General features: G+C 46.6%; 1 protein-coding gene across 2 annotated transcripts in view; it reads left to right on the top strand.

Moving 5' to 3' along the window:
- The first annotated feature begins 420 nt into the window (after window positions 1-420).
- Lrguk (leucine rich repeats and guanylate kinase domain containing) overlaps window positions 421-20,542 on the top strand; it is a 104,352-nt gene continuing 84,230 nt past the window's right edge. For both annotated transcript variants that reach the window (XM_021165014.2, XM_085840750.1), the window contains exons 1-5: window positions 421-718; window positions 7,714-7,821; window positions 10,451-10,532; window positions 14,587-14,687; window positions 19,901-19,982. In XM_021165014.2, coding sequence (XP_021020673.1) covers window positions 422-718; window positions 7,714-7,821; window positions 10,451-10,532; window positions 14,587-14,687; window positions 19,901-19,982 — 670 coding nt within the window. In that variant the 5' untranslated portion in view covers window position 421. The remainder of the gene's footprint in view (window positions 719-7,713; window positions 7,822-10,450; window positions 10,533-14,586; window positions 14,688-19,900; window positions 19,983-20,542) is intronic.

Here is a 20,542-nt window from a genome sequence, read left to right as displayed (position 1 = left end):
CGGCCTCATCTCCTCCCACGGCGCTGTGCATAGTGTTAAATTTCATCTTTACTAGCTTTCCGACCGACAGAATTAGGAATGTCAAATGCTTCCAAAGTTCGATGGTGTGAATGAAGCCAGACTGGAGATGCTTGTGTGAATGTTATCAAATGTGAGATGAACAAGCTCAAAGAAGGACCGGCAGCAAGAAGACAAAGAAAGTGGGTGGAGAAAAGGGATTAAAAGTACATGTAAAAAGGAACAAAACTAGCGACTGAAGGTAAAGAGGAAAATAAAAGAAGCAGCAGAGCGCTGCAAAAGTGAACGCCAATGGAGACCTTGACAGACTGTGCAAGTACGGAAGCTTGGACTACAGCCCCCAGAGTTCCTTGCAGCGCCGCGGGCCATGACGTCAGTCACCTAGGCAACGCGTATAAACAAGATGGCGTCCTTCGAGCGAAACCCCTCGAGATGGAAAGGCACCCGTTTCCGGCAGGGTTTGGGCGCCTCTCGCATTGCGGCCCAGGCGATACTGTCGCTCACAGAAAAACAACGTCAGAGACGTTGGCCTTCTTTCCCCATGGGTCTGAAGTCAAAAGGGACTTTCAGAAGCGCCTCCTCTTACCTCCTCCACCAGCTCATCCACCGCTCTCATGAGACAGAAGCGGAGCAAGAAGAGCAGCAACAGGAGGAAGGAGAATCTGAAGAGTCAGAGGAGTCCGAAATGCAGAATTTGGAGGTGTGCCTCCCCCCTCCCCAACCCGCACCCCAGTCTCAGGCATCCTCCAGCCGCTCAGCCTGGCTGCCTCAGCGGCAGCTTGCTTCTGCCTTCCTCCCGTCCTGGGCTCAGCCCACTCCCCTCTGGCCAGAGGGCAAGGGCTTTTCTTTGCTGCTTATTTCTATTCCCCCATTTCTCATGTGCTTCACCTCCTGTCTTGGAGCAAGGGGGTGAAACCCTCCAAATATTTAGTTTCTTTTCCTAGTTTCTTATCTGTCAGATTACACACTGATATAATGGGGAGGAAAAAAATCAGTGTACCAGTATGGGTTTAATGCTTTTAAAATTACTTATTGACAAACTTATGCGGACCATCCATCTTCTTCCTTCCTCCAGGGTGGTAAAAAAAAAAAAAAAATCCCAATGCTTTGCTGAAGATGAAATAACATATAAGTTTTATATGTTACTTCTGCTAGGGGTATTTATGTGCCTATTTAAGCACTTCCACTCTTTCTGGTTAAGAAGGGAGCCACAGCATGATCAGAGAGAGCTAGCTCACCCCCAGTCTTTAGAGTTTGGCTTATGGGGAGTGTTCCCAACGCTCTTAACTATTTTCCTAATCTTCTGATTCCACTTCCCTTCCACACTTGACTGTATTCCCACACACCGACTGTCCTTCCTCATCTCCCTTCGCTTCCTTCCACCTTGCATTCCCTTATGCCTAGTATTGGCTTCTATTTATTGTGCTTTTTCAAACTCGTAGGTTGATCTGTTTCCCTCTCATACCCAGTTAGGCTTTTCTCTCTGTCATAGCTACTCAGAACCAACATCTTTCTTGATTTCACGTCTTGCCTTTTTTCGCTGCTCCCCCTTCTTTTCGCTCAGCTTCTTCACAAGCCACCCTTCTCCCCCTTGTCAAACATGGCTCCTGGTCTGCCTTCTTTCTTGTCCTTCCTGCCTCTGACCTCCCGTTACTCCACTTCTGCCCTCCTTTCCCTGGGCTCTTGTCTCTAATGCCCTTTCCTGAACTTGGAATATTTGGCCTATTTTCCCCCTCATCCCTCTTTTTGTTTTTCCTAGTCCACATCTTTCTTCCTGGGCTAGTTGCATGCTAACGTTGCTTGAAGTTGGCTATAGCAGTGTGCTGGCAATGGCGTTCTTGCCATTCTCTCCCTGCACTGAGAGGCAGAAATAGGGTGATTGTCGTGAGTTAGAGGTTAGCCTGGTCTACACACCCAGTTCCTGATCAGCTAGAAACACTGATAGAACCACACAGTGAGACCTTGCCTTAAAACACGACAACAACAATGATGATGATGATGATGATGGTAATACTGGTGATGATGATGAAGATAATGATAACAAACAACCAAAAAGGCCATCATTTATTTTATTCTCCCTTTGTTGGTTAATTTTCCACCTTCAGCTGAGACTACGACAAACCGTAGCTGTGTTTGTGCTCTTTCAAAATGTTTGTGTGGTTTCTACCATCTTCCACCCCAGAGGAATTCACAAATGAACCACCAGCATTACTTATGATTCTAATTAGCACAGGCTCCTTGGATATGAGTTCATTAGCGTCATCATTAATCTGTCTTCAGGATGCCGTTAGAAGGGGTCCATCCATCCTTTCGGGTTTGGAGACTATGTTGAGAAAAAGTTTATTATTTCCTCCGGTTAGATTCTAAATACTGATACTGACTTTTCACGGTATGACATTTTAAAATGTGGAATGAACTGAAAAGTTGTAAAGAACTATACGTTCATGTTGTGTGGTTGATTTCCCGTTTCTCACCCTGATTCCAAGTAATCACGTGGTGCCATATTCATCAGTGCAGCCTGCTTCAGACTCCAGAAGCCCTGATGACTTTAAGGGAAGCAGCTGAGACTAGCTGTTTGGAGCACAGCCTTTGGGATGAAAGGCTTGTGGCTGGGACGTGGGCTAGCCTTTGGTTAGTACCAAGATTCTGAATAAGTTATTTAGCTTATAATGGGCTTGAGAGTCCCCTCTGTCTCGTAGGATAACTAAATGCTATCCTATATGTAAAATGCTTAGCATCAGGCCAGTGAGATGGCTTTTCATGTAAAGACACTCGCTGCCAAGCTTGATAACCTGAGTTCAATCCCCTTGACCCACATAGTGGAAGAAGAGACTTGACTCTCCAACGTGGTCCTATGACGTCCACATGTGTGCTGTGGTGTGTGTACATGTACACAATACACATACAAATAGAAAGTGTAGTAAAAATCCCAAACACTTAGCATAATAGAGTCCTGATACTAAAAACAGTAACTCAGACATTTCTAATTGCTACCTGTAGCTTTTAAAAATAAGTGGTTTTAGCCTTATTGAACGAACATTTACCGAATGATTGCTTAGTAGGAAACACTCTTTGACCGTGTCTTGACCCAACATTTGGTGCATGAAAACTTCCCATTGCCAGTACCAGTCACTCAGCATGAGCCACAGTGCCTATTCACTGGGATAGCTACAGACTCTAGATTTAGTAAGAGACTGCTGTAAAGTTTTCAGTATAATATCTGCTGGATAGAGTAGGCTCTCAGAAGTTACAGATGGAATAAGTAAGTGATAGCAGTTAAAATAGAAGACGACACTGTGACTGAGATGTGACTGAAGACACACATGGTCCATGTTCTCAGAGTGACATAGGAGTATGTCACAGCAAGCAGCACCTGGAGTTTCATATACAGAGACAGGATCAGCCGCACTCAGGAGTTACACATAAGAGCGGAACAAGCAGCTGAAGCTGGGGTAGGGCTAGGCTCTGGGCTGTGCACAGACACTCGATACTGTAAGCAGTTCTCTGATGACCAGGTAAATTTAGGTGATAGGGTGTTATGTATTCTAGCAGTATCTCTAGGGGAGCGGGGAGATTCTGGGCCAAGGGAGTGCTTGGAACATAAAGTAGGATAAAGATAAAACACTTAAGATGAAACAATCACTAATTGAGTGTCAGAGACCTGGGATGTCACTGTGAGATAGGACAGTGGGGGATACTGGGTCATGGCAAAGGGAATCAGAGACAGACATTACTATATATTAAGGAATTGGGTTTAAGAATCATATGACTGAAAATCAGGGAAGAGGGGTCACAGAGGCAGAAGCTGTGGATTTCATAGCTCTAGGTCTGTGAAATAGGCCAGGAAGGAAGAAAGGAAAAGCCAGGGAGAGGAGGGGAGGTGGGAAGGAGACAGCAGTATAGGAAAACAGATTCTTCGCTGATGTGCAGGTGAAGACGAGTGTGAGAAGGGACCAATCCAGAGGTGTAGGAGAAGAAGAGCTACATGCTAGCTGTATGATCACGCTCAGCCAGGGCAAGGACATCTCCAGAACAAGGAAGTGGGTTATTCTGCCAATAGGTCAGACGGGAAGAGACTGTTTGCCCATTGGCAAAAAGGTCTGCTACGTCTTCCAGGAACCTCGAGTGTGGAGCCTTGGCTTCGGAATCTGAGAGAACGAACCCTGGTAGTTTTACCCACTCGATGTCCACAGCTGTGGTGACCAACAGGCCTTCCTGAATCAGTAAGGAAATGGTGTCCTGTGAGGTGAGGTGACCTCTGGAGCACTAGGTGGGAAGTTTGGGAGGAAGGCAGGATCCCTCCACCTCACTCCCTCCTAGGTTTTACAAGACACTCCATACACAGGCATGAATGTCTTTCCTACCTGTGAGCAGCATGGCAGGCATGGGACTTTTGCACACAGAACTTTTATTGACACATTCGATGTGTCCCAGACACCATGCCAAGGGCTTTCTATACATTGTCTCTTTAATTCTCCTTAAAATATTAAAAATAAGGAATAGAAGAGAAGTGATGGTCTTCCTAATCTCCTAGCTCTCCTAGCCGGACCCATGAGGTCACTATGAGGTAAAGTGAGGACGAGCAGGTTAACGCAGACTAAGGGTGTGAGCATGGTGGTTTTTAATATTACATGCATCGGGGTAGCATAGGAAAAGACTTTTTTAAAACCTCCTCTTACAGTTGTTTGTTTGTTTGTTTGTTTTTGTAATGGCCCTCATCAGTTGCAAACCAAAGTTTTCCTTGCTGAGGGCTGAAGACTCCATTTCTCTGTGGGTTCAAGGACAGATGTTTATAGATCGTTGTCAAGGATTATGCTGGGTTAGTAAATGAGCCGTTGTAGATTCTCCTCTAATAACCACCGTTTAACAACGAATAGTTTAACAAGCACTGAATAGTTAGCTAGATGTCCAGAACCAGTCCAGGGGAAAGGCTGGAGAGATGGCTCAGTGGTTAAGAGCACTGGCTGTTCTTCCAGAGGACCCAGGTTTGATTTCTAACACTTACACTGTGGCTTCTAATCTTATCTTCTTAATCCATTTCCAGGGGGCTCCAAAGCCCTTTTCTGACTTCCAAAGGCACCAGATAAGTTATGTGGTACACAGACTTAAATGCAAACAAGAACCCCCATACAGATAAAATTAAACAAGCAAACAAATCCTACAAACGAAGTATGGAAGAGTCTGGAGAGGTGTCTCAGCAGTTCAGAGCACGTGTTGCTCTTGCAGAGGATCCTGCTCTGGTTCCCAGAATGCAACTGGTGACTCACCACCATCCATAACTCCAATTCCAGGGGCTCTAACACCCTCTCTGTCCTCCTCAGGCACTAAATGCCTATGGAGCCTGCAGGCAAAACACTCCTACATATAAAATCAACAAGTGTCAAAGAAATCTATTATAATTATTTATTCAGGTGTGCGACACACATGTGGAGGTCAGACAGCAACTCGTAGGCATTTGTTCTCTCTTGCTGCCATGGGGTTCCGGTCCTCAAGCTTAGAGGCAAGGGCTTCCACCTACTGAGTCAGTCATCCTGCCGATCTGGAAACAATTTTGATGTGAGATTTGAGGGTCTGCACACCATGCTAACAAGGGAAGGGGAGAGGGGATGTGGGCCGCTTAAAGAGATGGGGAGGGGGCAAATGCTTTTATAGAAAGACACACGGGCTCTCTTAGGACAGTTGGGAGATTTGAGAGCTGGTGACACAGCCTGCCTCACTGTGGTGTCGTCAGCCTCTCTTTGCTCCTGTGATAAGGGTCAGTCTCCTCCAGCTGATGAAACTCCCGGGGAGGGGATTTATAACAATCGAGTTCCTTTTGAAGGATCTGCCTTTCTGTAGATAAAAGCAGTTCAGAGAAAGTCTCTCCTTGGCGGGCGTTCGCTGGTTTTTCAAGTGCCTTCAGCATCAAACAATCAATACACCAAACGCAGCCTACTTTGGAGGGATGGTGTGTCTAGAACGACTTTAAAGAAAAACACACTTTCTATTTATAGGTGGAGAAATGAGGTTCAGAGAAAGCTTTGCCCTTCCCCAAGTCACATGACAGGTTGTGGGGTTCAAACTGAGCCCACCTGACTCCAAAAAACATGCACTATCTCCATGCAGGCAATATTCCCTGGGGACATCCTCTTTTTATACCAACATGACTCTGTATACTTAGGTCCTCAGGACCAACAGCAAACAGCATTCTTGGCTCCCGGGTTAATAAAGAACTAACAAGCAGATGTTTTCCATCACAGTTCATATGCTTGCTCTTCATGGTTAAGTACTTTATGTCAGCGTGGCTGCCATGGTGACCGTTTTCTGTCATCTTGCTGATGTCAGTGTCCGTGCTGGCCATTGTAGAGTTCAGGGTAGGAGACATAGATCGGCGTGTTGTCTCTCCTGTCTGCCATCACTGGAGAACTGCCTTGCCCATCCACTGACTGTAGACCAAGGGCAAGCTTCCTCATGGAAGTGACCCACTAAATCATCTTGTAAATTAGGTGAATCTTACAGAATCAGCAACCAGGAAGTGAGGACTTGGTTTGTTCAGCAAGAATACCAGATTTCAAGACATGATTGCCTTTGTTTGATACAACTGTCTTTTGAGGGGTAGGTAAGCAGCCTAGTGCAGAATCACAGACAGACTGACAGACTGACATTTCATTCCAGCTCTGTTACCTACTGCCATGTCATTTTGAGCAGGGGTAACCTCTAAGCCTTAGTTACTTAAATTGGAGATAAGAGTGCTGCCCCAGGGCTGTCAGCAGGATTAGCAGGTTGAGAGCAGAGCTCTTGCACAGGGCCACCAACATTCATGTCCCTGTGGCCCCTGTGCTCTCCCAGCCTTGGACACCACAGGGAAGTGGCACCTGACAAACCGGTGGCGGGTGGTGGCAAGGCATGGCTTTGATGAGCGTTTACTTAATTGTATACAGTATGTACATGTTGGGCACTCGCGCGTGTACCACACACACACACACACACACACACACACACACACACACACACACGGCCTTTTCTCTGGAAGCTTGTTGGAGCCTGGCAGTCAGTCAGTGGGAACCATGACTGGGGGAGTGAGGATGATCATAGGAAAGGCAGAAAGAAGAAGCAGGAGATAGAGATGGGAGAGCTGCTGGCCAATACCATGCCAGCAATGAGTGTATTCTCTCAGTGTCTCTTAAAGGTGAGCAACAGAAAGCATGGCCAATTCCAGGAAGATAAACAGTGACCACAAATGCTTATGCAGTGACTTTATGGTTCCCGGTATCTATGTTTGACTAAGGCCTTTCCCTTCAGGAAGGGACAGTCTCTCGAGGATGTATGTGTAAGGGGAGGAACTTGTCAAGGTATAACGTGCATCTTAATTAAAAACAAAGACAGATGCCAGCATGCTCATTCATGATTAATCACAAGCAAGCTATCAGCCAAAGTTGACTTCGGAAGTGCGCCCCCACAGAAGCTGGGTAGAACGAGGTAGACAGTTGCCTTTCTTTTTTTTTTGTTTTTTTTGTTTTTTTGTTTTTCGAGACAGGGTTTCTCTGTATAGCCCTGGCTGTCCTGGAGCTCACTTTGTAGACCAGGCTGGCCTCGAACTCAGAAATCTGCCTGCCTCTGCCTCCCGAGTGCTGGGATTAAAGGCGTGTGCCACCACGCCCGGCTGACAGTTGCCTTTCTAATGCAAGTTCTTTGCCCACCATTCTCTTTCCGCAGGACGAGTATGACGGGATCCTGAGAGAGGAGGCCGTGGCTGAGGCACTCACTGGATTGGGGTGGTCAGGCCGTGGCACGGAGCAGGTTTACCTCAACCTGAATCTATCGGTGAGTGTGACAGGATCACTTTAGGCTGGCGACATGGGCAGATGACATTCATCTTCTTTGGCATTCATGTGGTGGTGGCAGATCTCAGGGCCTCATGTCTGCCAGAAATGAGAGATGGGCCCATGAATGGCAGACTTCAGGGAGCCTTGCTGTCCAACTGTCAGCTCCTCTAATTCTTCTGTTTTTATCCTCCTCGGCACCCTCTTTCATCCTAAGTAGCCTATATTATAGCAATCAATGCTTTCTTCGGGAACTTGAATCTGGATGTGTAAAACCAATCAAAAACTCTGTAAGAATTTTTGCTCTGATCGGCCAAAGCTGAGCTAAACTCTGTCTGAATCCCAGGGAACCGAGTACTATTGATTTCTCCCTGAAGTATGTCAAGAAGTAAGTAGCTCTGAGCTGTCTTTTATTTTCATAAAGATGCCTATCATCAAAGCAAAAAAAAAAATCTATTGTTACCCATCAATTTTCAAGATTTCAACCCTAGTCAGCGAGTAGCGCAGGGTCTTGGCTCCACTTTGACTGTGAGGGGCTGCAAGAGCTGACCGCCAACACTGCAGCTTCTCTGCTGTTGCCCGTAGTCCTGGAAAAATAGTTTAGTTCTTTTTGCTTCCATTAGAAAAAAAAAAAAAAAAAAAGTCAAGGGGTTGGTGCAATGGCTCATGGGTAAAGTGCTTGAGCTGCAAGTGTGAAGGCTGGAGTTGGGATCTTGGTCATGCTGGTGTGTCAGCCTGGTCAAGGTAAAATCCTGAGCTCCAGATTTAGCCAGAGAGGCAGCGTCAGCATACAAAGTAAATGCCAGGGAGGAAGACAGCTGATATCGAGCATGGGCCGCTACCTGCTCACACACACACCCCTCTTATACACAAGTGCACCCATACCTGCACAACTGTGCACTCTACGTGTACTTAAAGAAAAGCACATCGAACTTTTACTATAGCTTTCTGGTTCGCTTCGTTCCCAACGGAAAGCGTGTCCTGCCTTGGATTTGAACTAATAAAACACCCAAGGACTAATGAAGTGTGGTCCCTGGTGCTGGCTTCATAGTATGTCCGTCAGCTAATGACAGCCATGGTCTCCATCCCTAGCAATGTCTAACCTTCTGTGGGTGTCCCAGGCACTCAGGTGTGACGTCTGGGGAGTGCCCTGTACACACAGCACTGTGTGAGCCATTGAGATGCTGTCGTTCTGGCAGCCAGTACAGCCCCGTGAAGGGCCATTTCCACCAATAGTCAGTCTACTTATGTATGTAGAGCTATGCCTTAGGTTGGTCTGCTAACAAAAGCAACCCTTTGAATCTTATTTCAGCCAGAGGGAGGGAGCTTAACTCACTTTGCCCCTGCCCTCCTTACTGTTGAGAGACTACATGTTGAGTTACTTGGCCTCAAAACCCTGTCTCAATGAGTACATTTTCTGGCTCAGTATCTTACTCATGCTATACATGGTAATACAACAACAACAACAACAACAATGCATTGTTATTTATTTGACTCCTCTAATTACTTGCATACATATCTTCTCTCCTGCCACAGTCCTACATTCTTAAAGGCATGGCAAAGCTCCACCCTTCCCTGTTTTCTCATTACCATGGTGATGTACACAGTGGGTACTCAATGCTGGTTTGCCACTTGAAGCAGCCATCACTCCTCACATGAGAACCTGCTTTCAAATGACTCTCTATTAGAGTCATTTTTTTTTTGTTTTTTATTTGTTTTGTTTTTTGTTTTGTTTTTTTGTTTTTTACAGCTTGAGACAGAGTGACATGTACCACTAGTCTAAGTCTCTATGCCAAGGGATCAGATTCCCCTCCTAAGTCCACCTGAACTTTCTTTGAGTACCGTTTTCTGGTATGAATTTTGGACAGAGACTCCGCAGAGTCAGATGCTGCGGCTCCCCAGGGTGCTGTGTCACTCTAGGCTTAGCCACATGCCTCTCTGTGCTTCTCTCTGCATCGTGTGATGTCCCTTAAGACTTCATTTAAACTCCCAGCGTTTGCTTTTCTCTGGCTGGATGAAAATGTGGTCTTTATTGCTATAACTTTTCTTTCAAACCCCGCCTAACAGTTCTCACAAACTGTTTATCTTTTCACCAGATTTGCTCTTGCTGATAACACTAATTTCTTATGCTGATAAATTATTTTTTCTTCTTCTTTTTGAGTCAGGGTCTTATTGGGTAGTCTTGGCTGGCTTCAGACTCACAGAGATTCACCTGCCTCTGCCTTGATTAAAAGCCTGTACCGCTACACCGACAGACTAGTGTTTCTTCTGAAAGAACACTTTCTTTTGGCGGGATCTGTAGTCTGCTGTGGAGTCCCATTAATAGTGGGTCTTAGGTTTCATTTCTCTCTTCTATACTTTTTTTTGTGTTGTTTTGGTTTTTTTTTTCGAGACAGGGTTTCTCTGTGTACTCACTTTGTAGACCAGGCTGGCCTCGAACTCAGAAATCCGCCTGCCTCTGCCTCCCGAGTGCTGGGATTAAAGGCGTGCGCCACCATCACCCGGCTCTTCTATAGTTTTGAAAGAAATTCTGATTTTCTTTTCACCAGTGTTGTTTCTAGATGTTGCAGGAAGGCTCACACAAACAGAAGTGGCCATATTTAAGCCCCTCTCCCTCTTCTTCCCCTCAGCACTGTGAGTTGGTCGACATCAGCATTCTGTGCGGCTATGTCCACCTGCAGAAGTTGAATCTTTCGGGAAATAGAATCGAAGGTACGTGACTGTCGCTTGAGGAGACTGATTGCTGAGCTAGTACAGAAATCTACAGGCTGCGTATGGAACTTAATGTAGTTTAATAATACTGAATTTGATGTAAGTGATTTGTAGATCAATTTACATATCGATTCATTGTTGTCCAGGGAGGGAGGCAGGGAGGAAGGGAATGAGTGAGGGCAATGCCCCCCGCCCCCAATGGAGAGAAGAGTGTTTTGAACAGTGGCAGCCATCCACGGAGCCTCACAGCGTCATTGACAGCCTTGCAGACTGTTTGATGCTGCCTTTATTTATTTGTTTTTGTTCATCTCTCATAGATCATATCGGGACCATACCTTCCTTTTCCACAGTCTCCTCCCCTCCCCTCTCTCCCAGGCCCTCCTGGTATGGACAACACCCTTCAGCTGTATCAGCTCAGATGGATCAGCCTTCCCCACCCGCCTTTGGCTTGCTTTTGCGGTTCCATCCTAGCTAGCTCCTCCTATTTTTAATATCTAAACACCAGGGCTTCCCAGAGTCATTCTTCCCGGTCCCCATGTGCTCCACCAGCTTTCCTGACCACACTGTCTGCAGGTCCATGTATTTATCGGTAGACTTTCCTTCTTCACACTTAAGGAATGTAGTCCAGTAACTATCAGATTTTCTTCATAGCCGGTTCTTGTTTCTGATTTTCTGATCTTTGATGGAACCGTGCCCATTTTTTTCCCGTTAGATTCCTAGAGATACAAGGGAATACTTACTTCTGACCCGCTTTCTCCACTGAGCATCTTTCTGCTTGCGTCTTGTCTTTTACCTGCCTTAGCAGAAACCCATAACGCACTGACGATGGTCTCTCCATTGCACTTCCCAGCCCCCCTCAGCTGACTCTGATAACCAAAGTGCAGGCACTGAGAGCTGGGAAGCACTGCGCCCTTTCAGGTAGCCCTGCTCAAAAGCCTGGTTTGTTGTTTTTCAAGTTTTAATAAACTCACTTTAGGAAACTGCAAACAAATTCATGAGCCAAGAAATGTCTGGGATGAGTACTGAGGCTCCAGAGTAACAAGCTCGACCCTCCCTGTCCCTCTTCCTCCGTGTTACTTCAAAGCAGATCCCACCAGACTATGAGACGATCCACCCATTAGGAAGGCATTTTAACTGTTACTGGCAGCAGTGCCCTGCCCACCCGACACCTCCCAGGTTGATGATGCTCTGCTACCCCACATGTCCAAGGTTGCTTTTCCACCTTTACTGAAGAAATTGCAGCCTTGGGGGAGGCTCCGACCGTGCTCAATGCCAGAGACTTAGCTCCATGCCCTGACGCTCATGGCACATGTCTCTCTGTGAAGATCACTCCTCTGGTTCTCCATGACCCACTGTATTAATTCATCGGGAGTCTGAGAGTCTGTCACGGGTCGGGATTGCAGAATGGTTTTGTGTGTGTGTGTGTGTGTATGTGTGTGTGAGTGTGTGTATGTGTGTGTGTGTGTGGGGGGGGTACTGACGTCAGTCTTACAAGTATCCTGAGGTAGACCACATTTCGACTTTCAATAGACTCACTTGTGCTAGAGTGGGAGCTGTTAGCACACAGGTTGCTGAGCCCCACCTGCGGAGTTTCTGACTCAGTGGAATTGGGGGGAAGGGTTGAGAATTTGCATTTGCAGTAAGGGAGGGTGAGGCCAATACTGCTGGTTTAGAACCCTTGGTGTAGACTCAAGGTGCTTCTGCCATCTGGTGGACAAAGAGGTTACTGCACCAAGGAGGGACGACATAGAAGTTAGCAAGCCAGGGACTGTTTCTGTCACAGTGTATGAGTGTCTGTATGTGTGACAGTGAGGGACTGTGTGAGTGTCTCATACAGAGTATGAGATATATTTACCATCTCGTTGTATCTGTCCAAATATTAGCTGATGCTTCTACTCTAAAACAGACTGGCATTAAGGATGAACCCCAGCAGGAGTTCAGGCTCGGTGGAAACTAATAGAATTGAGACAACTCTTAACAGACATGCAGTTGGCTGCAAAATGGGCAGGTTATGGGCTGATAGGTTTATGGGCTGATCGGTATAAACTGTTAAGCGTCTGACTTCCCCATAGGGTTTGTCTCACAGGCAACCTTCTTTGATTGGCCTGTTGACTCCTAACAAAGTGTTAATACCCAGCGAATTACCTACCTCTTTGAGAGGTGCTCACACCTGCAGTATTGTTTGATCCAGAGAAGTGAAGTAGAAGTTGGTAAGATTTTCTGGCTTCCCAGACTCTTGATCAGGCATATTAACTGGCTTTCTGTTTTGGTGATAAATTCTATGACCAAAGCAACTTACAGAAGAAAGAGTTTATGTTAAGGTTCCAGAGGTTTAGAGCCCATAGTGACAGAGACATCATACAGCAGGCATGGCAACCGCAGTGGGAGCTGAGAGTGGAGAGCTCACATCTGGAACCTCAGGCAGGAAGCAGAGTTGACTGGGGATGGTGCGTGGCTTTTAAAACCTCCAAGCCTGCCCCCAGTGACACACTTCCTACAGCCAGCCCCACCTCCCAAACCTACCCAGACAGCCGCCAGCTGGAGAACAAGCATTCAGACACCCAAGACTGGGTGGGGGGGAATATTTCCCACTCAAACCATCACAAAATGTAGGATGGCAGAGCCATCTCTCACTGCCTGCCAACCCTGCCCAAGACAGCTGGTATGCCCGCCTCTCTGCGTGTGTCTGTGCCACTTGGCCTGGCTTTGCCTGCAGTTGGCACAACTGTCCTTGGTTTGTCGTTTCCTAGAGACTGAGAGAGAAAGAGGGTGCTATCACCACACCTCTTTCTGGTGGAGAATGAGTCTCTTGTACAGACAAGGCTAGAACGTCTACTGTGTGGATTCTTTCATTCTGGTGCCCAGGATGACTGGGCTGCAACAAAGAGTGGCAAATGCTGGCTCCCAGCCCCAGCTCGCCTGTAATTCCATTACATGTGAACTCCGTTAGGGCAGAGTTCTCCTTAGCATCACGTTTTGGGGCTATCTGCTTGGGATAAAATGCCGAGCTCAGATGCGAGTTTGAACCAATCCAGAGCCAAGGCACAATAACAAGCAATGATCTAAATCACCTCGAATAATTAATGAGATTTAGGATTAAGTCCAACTACAACAAAATTGAATTTGCAACTGAGACTTCCCTAATTGTGGTATTTCCAATCTTCTGAAAAGACCTAATTCAGTCATTTAGGAGCTAATTATCAAGAGGATTATCTAAGGCTTTACAGTCTCTCATCCCTTCCTGTAAGGTTGGTAATATTTGAAGCCCTCAGGGGTTAGCAGATTGTGGGAAAAATAAGCGGGGTCATGCAAGGGGCCGCAGCCACTGGCTACTCAGGTATCCTAGAGATACAGGAGATGGAGGGAGTGGGTAGGGCCTAGAGGAGAAAGAGAAATCACTGATTCTCTAAGTCAGCTCAGACTGTGTTGGATACTGTTAGGACATCATAACAAAGTGTGTCCTGTGGTTCCTCTCCCTCTTATTTACCCTCTGCCTTCCCCTAGACCCCAGACATGCCTGCTTTTGTCTGCCCTACACTTTAAAAAGTACTTCACAGGATGGAGAGATGACTCAGCGCTTAAGAGCACTGACTGCTCTGCCAGAGGTCCTGAGTTCAATTCCCAGCAACCACATGGTGGCTCACAACCATCTGTAATGGGCTCTCATGCCCTCTTCTGGTGTGTCTGAAGACAGCTACAGTGTTCTCAGATACATAAAATAAATAAATATATCTTTGGAAAAAAAGTACTTCACATATTCCTGATTTTACTAATTTGACTAAGCTGAAATATTAGAGATGTGCTTGTACCCATCATAATTAAAAATTATTCCGACATGGGCCAGGTGTGGTAGTGCAGTCCTTTGATCCCAGCACTTGGAAGTCAGAGGCAGGCAGATTCCTCTAAGTTCTAGGTTAGCCTGGTCTCCAGGGAGTTCCAGGACAGCCAGGGCTACAGAGTGAGATCCTGTCTGGGGAAAAATATATGTGTTCTGATATAACGTGCTTAATGGCTTTTCCCAGTATCTTATTGGTTTGCCGTTTTTGCCCCCCAGATTTGTCTTGTGTGAGCTGCATGCCGTATCTTCTAGAACTAAATGCTTCTCAGAACAAGCTGACTGCCTTCTTCAATTTCAAACCACCCCAAAATCTCAAGGTACACTTATCAGTACACTAATCACATCCGGTAAGTGGTTGCCACCGCACTTGAACAATGTGGAGAGAGCTAACAGAGAGCTGGGCAGATGCAGACTAGGAGTATGGGTGTCTGCATTGGAACACAGACAAGTGTCTGTACAGCTGGCCTTGCCAAAAGATGCTCCAACAACTTATCCTTGAGAACTTATGTTCAAAGAGCAGCTTCCTTCTGTTTTCTTGGACATATGTCTTGTCTTGTCTTTTCTCTTCTCTTCTTTTTGGATTTTCGAGACAGGGGTTCTCTGTGTAGCTCTGGTTGCCCTGGAACTCACTCTGTTGACCAGGCTGGCCTCAAACTTGTAGAACTCTGCCTGCCTCTGCCCTCCAAGTGCCTGAGACTAAAGGTGTTCACCACCACTGCCCACCCATTTTATTTTCTTAGGTTAAAAATAGGATTTTAATTGATTATTATTTCTTTGGTTTGGAGACGTAGGTCTTGTTGTGCAGTTCCAGTTGGCCTCGAACTTCTTCCCTTCCTGCCGCAGGCTCCCGGAAGCTGGGAGCTCAGGCATGAGCCACCACACACAGCACCTTTGCTCTAAGTAGCCATGGCTGTTGTGTTTCTTTTCTTACAGCAGCATGAGTCTATCTGAAAAAGTGATAATGTTTTCCTGGGTGCACACTCTGTCCTCTTGCCTATCCAACTTTGGCTTTTTAGTGAAAAGATGCTTTTATTACGAGTCGGCTGGCTCAGCCCAGATAGCCATCACGTTCAGCAATGCAGGCTCTCTCAGTGCTGGCGTCTGGCTGCTTTTGTTCCCTAGTGTTTGACAGCAGCCTGCAGCACAGCATACGTGGGAGCAGCAGCATGCAGCACCCTGTGCTGTTAGAGCCCCTGCAAGCCTTGTGTAGGCTCCCGTGTAGCCTGGGAGGTCAGACCTCCATAGAGAGCCTTTGGCAGCAGTTGACACCGCAGCTTCTAGTAAGGCCTGGTTAGCAGGGTTTCTCTCAGCCTTTGACAGTGACTAGTGCTAGATAGAATTCCAGGGCATGTGGTAGCTGACTCTGGACCCTAAAGACTTGACAGGGCTCTGGAACTCTTCAGTGACAGTGGCCAGCTGTTTCCATTCTCTGGCTCTTCTAGCCTTCCAGTCTCTGTCGGCTTCAGCCTCTGCTCCCTGTCTCCCCTAGTTTCTTTGGTCACCCTATTCCTGCTCTGACCATTCTCTCAGCCGGCCATGCTGCCTCTTCTTCAGCGATCAAGCAGCCTGATGCCCTGCCTTTTGTCACTTGGCTCATTAGCTGTACAGCGGTTGCTGCCATTGCTTTGATGCTTCTTCTAATATTGCTGCTCCCTGTCTCTGTTGCCTCCTTCTTCACGTCCCTGGCTCACCCCTCATCGAAGCCTTGGTTGGGCCTGCCGCTGTATGTAACCAGTGGAGCCAGCACAGGAGTGGGTCTCTCAGCCAGCTTGCTCCTGGAACCTGAACAGCCGGCTCTTAGAGCCAGAGAAGGAGTGTTGGACCAATCACAGCTCACCTTGCATGCAAATGAAGGGTTGTGTTTGCACCAGTGAACAGCCTCCCTACTTCCCCACCAGTTAGAACAGTCTCCCAGCTAGGCTGTCAGGGAAGTGAGCCTCCTCGAACCTAGGTGGAGATGATGGCAAGGCCATCCTGAGTTGTGATGACAAAAACAAACAAACAAACAAACAAACAAACAAACAAACAAGTCTGGTGTAAAAGCGAAGCAGCCCTGGCTGAAGCTGTGCCTTTTGTAAGGCTTCTAAGGGTTGCTCAAAATGACTGGTGCTGGCATAAGGATAGGCTGGCTGGCTGGCTGCCTAACGTTTCTTTTGTCAAGGTGGCCGGGCATCACAAGAGAGTCTGACAGCTGTCAGTTAGGGGGCCAGATTGTCCTATCCCCTACCTCTTACCTTGCTTACAGAAAAACATCCACCAGAAGGAATGCTTACAAGAAGAATTTTATGAACTTACGATCTACACACCTGTGATTTTAAATAGAGCTTAACAGAGCTGACCACCTGAGCAGTGCCCCAGAGAGAGGTGGGGGCCTCCTCCTCACCACCTCCATGTTTGTCTCCTGTACTTGTTTTTGAGCTTGGTCTTTGAAGGCAGGAGTGAATCATGTATGGATAGTGGTTTGGGAAAGAGTTAGCTATGTGTGGAGAGCCGTTTGCCCAGGTCACCTGTGGTTCTAACTGGGCAGTTTGGTGGGAGCTGTGTCTGAGATTAAGCTTTCTGGTCCAGTTGGCTGTCAGGGTGGCTGCAGCGTGCATGGGCCGTGCTGTGTGCATGGGTCACAGGGTGCTGGTTTCTAGGCCTTTCACCACCGGGATCACTTGGGGGAACTTAGATCCCATTGCCAGAATATCTGATTTAGGAGGCTCAAGGAAAGGCCTGGGGTTTTGGACTTGATAAATGGCCCCCAGATGAGCCCAATATTCTAACCAATTGGAGAACCATTGTCCAAGAACATGGGCTAAGCTTCCTTTTGTTAGTCTCAAATATTTAACAAAAACATTATTTTAAGGAATGAACGGACAACTCTTACCTTTTATTTTAGATTTATTTTGTTTATAAACCTAGTTAACTTAGATCCAAAGTCTTCTAACTTAGGCCTGGACCAAAATGAAAGTCTATATGGAATCAAGAATTTGGCATTCTTCATACTGACGTCAAAACACTGTGGTCTTTTCTGTAGTTTCCAGTCATTCTGTCATTCTGCTTTGATCAACACACATGCACACTCTCACACACATGTACACACAGACAAACAGACAGACAGACAGACACACTCACAGAGACAGATAGACACACAAACACACACACACAGAGGCAGACACAAACAGACACACAAACACATACAGAGACAGACACACACATAGACACAAATACACACAGACACACACAGAGACACACAGACTCTCTGTCTCCCTCTCTTCCCGCCACCCACCTCTCCTGGGCAATATTCCTTTGTCCAGAGAGGCCGCCTCAGAAGCCTGTCTGTACTCAGCAGGGGCTCTGAGCATATCAAGAGCTGCATTTGCAGAGTTAAACAGCTCAGTCTCCTCGGCTGCCCTTTTTGCTTTGCATCCCAGGGAAGTAGGTCACAGGAGAAGCCTGACCCTCCCCTCAGATGTTATTCTAGGAGTTTCTTCTCACCCCCACCCCCTCTCCAGAAGACCTTGCAAGTCAACCAAACAAACCACATGTTCCACCTTCAGGGGTCTAACTTCTTGGAGAATTTATATCCAGTCTCCCAGAGAAGTGCGTGCTGTGTACCAGACTGCCTCCAATGAGGTCTGTCCAATGCTAGGGCGCCTGCGCAGTCCCATGCTAAGGCTTTCTGCTGACATCAATACATTGTCTTATTTAATCCAACAAAGCTGTGAGCCAGCTGATACTGGCCTATCTGTGGATGAAAACACCAAAGCACAAAATGGTTAAGAGTCTTACTTAAGCTGTGGAGGGAGACGGAAGAACCACTAAGAGTCCAGGGTCCACCGTTTTCTATAAAACAAGCTGAAATAGAACAACTCCCTCACACACTTGAGAAGATAGGCTTCTTTCCTCTGTCATACTGGTGAAGCTTGTGCCACCAACAAGAGAAAGCATGCATTTCCTTTGTAAGGGGCAGAACTTTGTACTTACATGTTTGTGTTACTTGAAACATTTTGATCTCAGGGCCGAAGAGCTGGCACAGTGGTTAAAATAAATAACTTTTCATATACTTGATCTTAGCAGGTGAAACTGTTCATTTGATTTGGTGGGTGTCTTGTATGAACTGTAGGTTTCAATGGGAATCATAGGAAAAAAATAACCTTTTGAAATTGCTCAAAAACCTAACATCACAGATACATAGAAGACATCGTGTTGACGTACAGCCTTGGCTCAGGCATGTGTGCATGCTGTGTTATGGCATAAGAATGGAGACCCCTGTTGTATATAAGGCCTTACTTCCAGTCTATCACTATTACGTAAAAGCAAAAAGGGTGAATGTTGAACTCTGTTTCTGCCATGCCACCTTGGCTGATGTCATACCGTAATGCCTTTCCCATACCCCTCATGTGTGCAGGCCAAAGTTTCCATTTGGATTCATGGCGCCAAAACTGTTGATGTCACACTCTCCTCCTCCCGGTGCTGTGCAGCACTGGCTCACTGACGGTATAGTCCTCCCTTCCCGTTCGAGCTGTAACTGTCCCGGCCAGTGGTCTGTTCTTGCCTCACAGGGCTTTCTAGGATTTAGTCCACGAAACCATAGTCTTAGTCTGGGGGAAGTGCACTCACTGACTTAAAGCGCACAAGAGGGGCCGTGTTTATTCAGTATCCGCCTGATGACCTTCCAGAAGGAGACTGTAACATCCTCGTGGAGTGTTCAATATACTGTTTCAAAATTCTTGAGTTTTCTTGCTATTTTTTAAAGTTTTTTTTTTCTAGTAAATGAAATTAGGCAAGGCTATTTATTTAATTGGTTAGTTTGTTTTTAATCTCACTCTAGACTAGGGTCAAGGGATGTTGCTGACAAATGCCTGTCTAAACGACTCATTTTGAAAAAGGATATTAAGCAGAAGCCCGAGAGCTTGTAAGGACTGCTGCCCCGACAGTCAGGGGTGGCATGGGACAGTGTCTGGCAGACAGAAGAAGAAGATGTGCATGCACAGACGGGAAGTGAATGTGGTCTGCTGGGTATTAGAGAAAACTGGGGACATGGTGCTATGGGTGAAGCTGAACTAAATCCTGGAGGAAGACCAAGGAAGCTTGAAGTACAGCTGAGAAGGAAAGAGTGAGTGGGGCACGGCGGCTCACGCCTTTGATCCCAGCACTGGAGGCAGAGGCAGGCAGATCTCTGAGTTCAAGGCCAGCCTGGTCTATTGGTGGGTGAGACCCTGGAGGCCACAGGAGGGAGGGAGAGGGAGGATCAGATTGTGGATCAATCCTCCGGGCCACGAAGAAGACTTTCCTCCTCAGTTCCTTCTCAAGATGGTGACAGTTAGGGTCCAGGTTAGAAAAGACAGAGGGAAAAAACAAGCAAACCAACAACACAAGACAGAGAGGGGGTTGCTGGGTTTGACTCTAGTGCACCTGCAGGAGTCGATTCTAAGTCTGTGCCCAGAAGCATGTCTTCTCTTCTGCTGTTAAACACCGTAGTGAGCCTGAAGGGAGACAACATGTAACCTTCTTCCTTTCTCTTTTTTTTTTTTGTCACTAGAAGGTGGATTTTTCCTCCAACCTGATTTCCGAGATGTATGACCTGTCAGCGTACCATACTCTCACTCAACTAATTTTGGACAGTATCCTTTGACTGTGGGAAGGGGAGACGATGGTGAGTGGCCCCACTGAAGAGGCTGCCACAAACGACGTGGAAAGGCACCAGAGAAGTGATTCCCGGAAGAGTGCGGCTCACGTAACTAAGAATAGGCAGTCATAGAACAAAGATTGCTCTTGATTCTTCAACTAAAACAAAGTTCTGTCTAAGGAACGTGTTTCTTCAGCCTTACTTAAGCCTTTGTCTTATTTTATACAAATTCAGAGTCTGAAAACTTAGATTTATCATCAGGAAAATGAGTAGTCATTCTACAGAGGAATTCATACTTCTGCTTTTAAATAAAGCAAGGTGTCTTAGTATTTTACCTGTCTGTCTGTCTACCTTCCTACTGGGGACATGCTTGGTTAAGTGCTCTACTACAGACCTATACCTCCATCCCTTTGAGTATATTTAAAACATGTTTAACTCAAAACAAAAGTCGAGTTTTTGATGTGCAGGTTCCTTCAGGATCATGCATGCATGCATTGCACGAGTCAGGCTCCCATGCAGACAGAATGCCAACTTCAGCTTGTGTCGCCTAAAGAG

The sequence above is a fragment of the Mus caroli genome, unplaced genomic scaffold (assembly GCF_978045245.1).
Source record: "Mus caroli unplaced genomic scaffold, Mus_caroli_1 scaffold_7, whole genome shotgun sequence".
NCBI classification, from domain to species: domain Eukaryota; kingdom Metazoa; phylum Chordata; class Mammalia; order Rodentia; family Muridae; genus Mus; species Mus caroli.
Note: the sequence above shows the minus strand (reverse complement) of the source record. Positions and strands in the feature narration are given on the sequence as shown.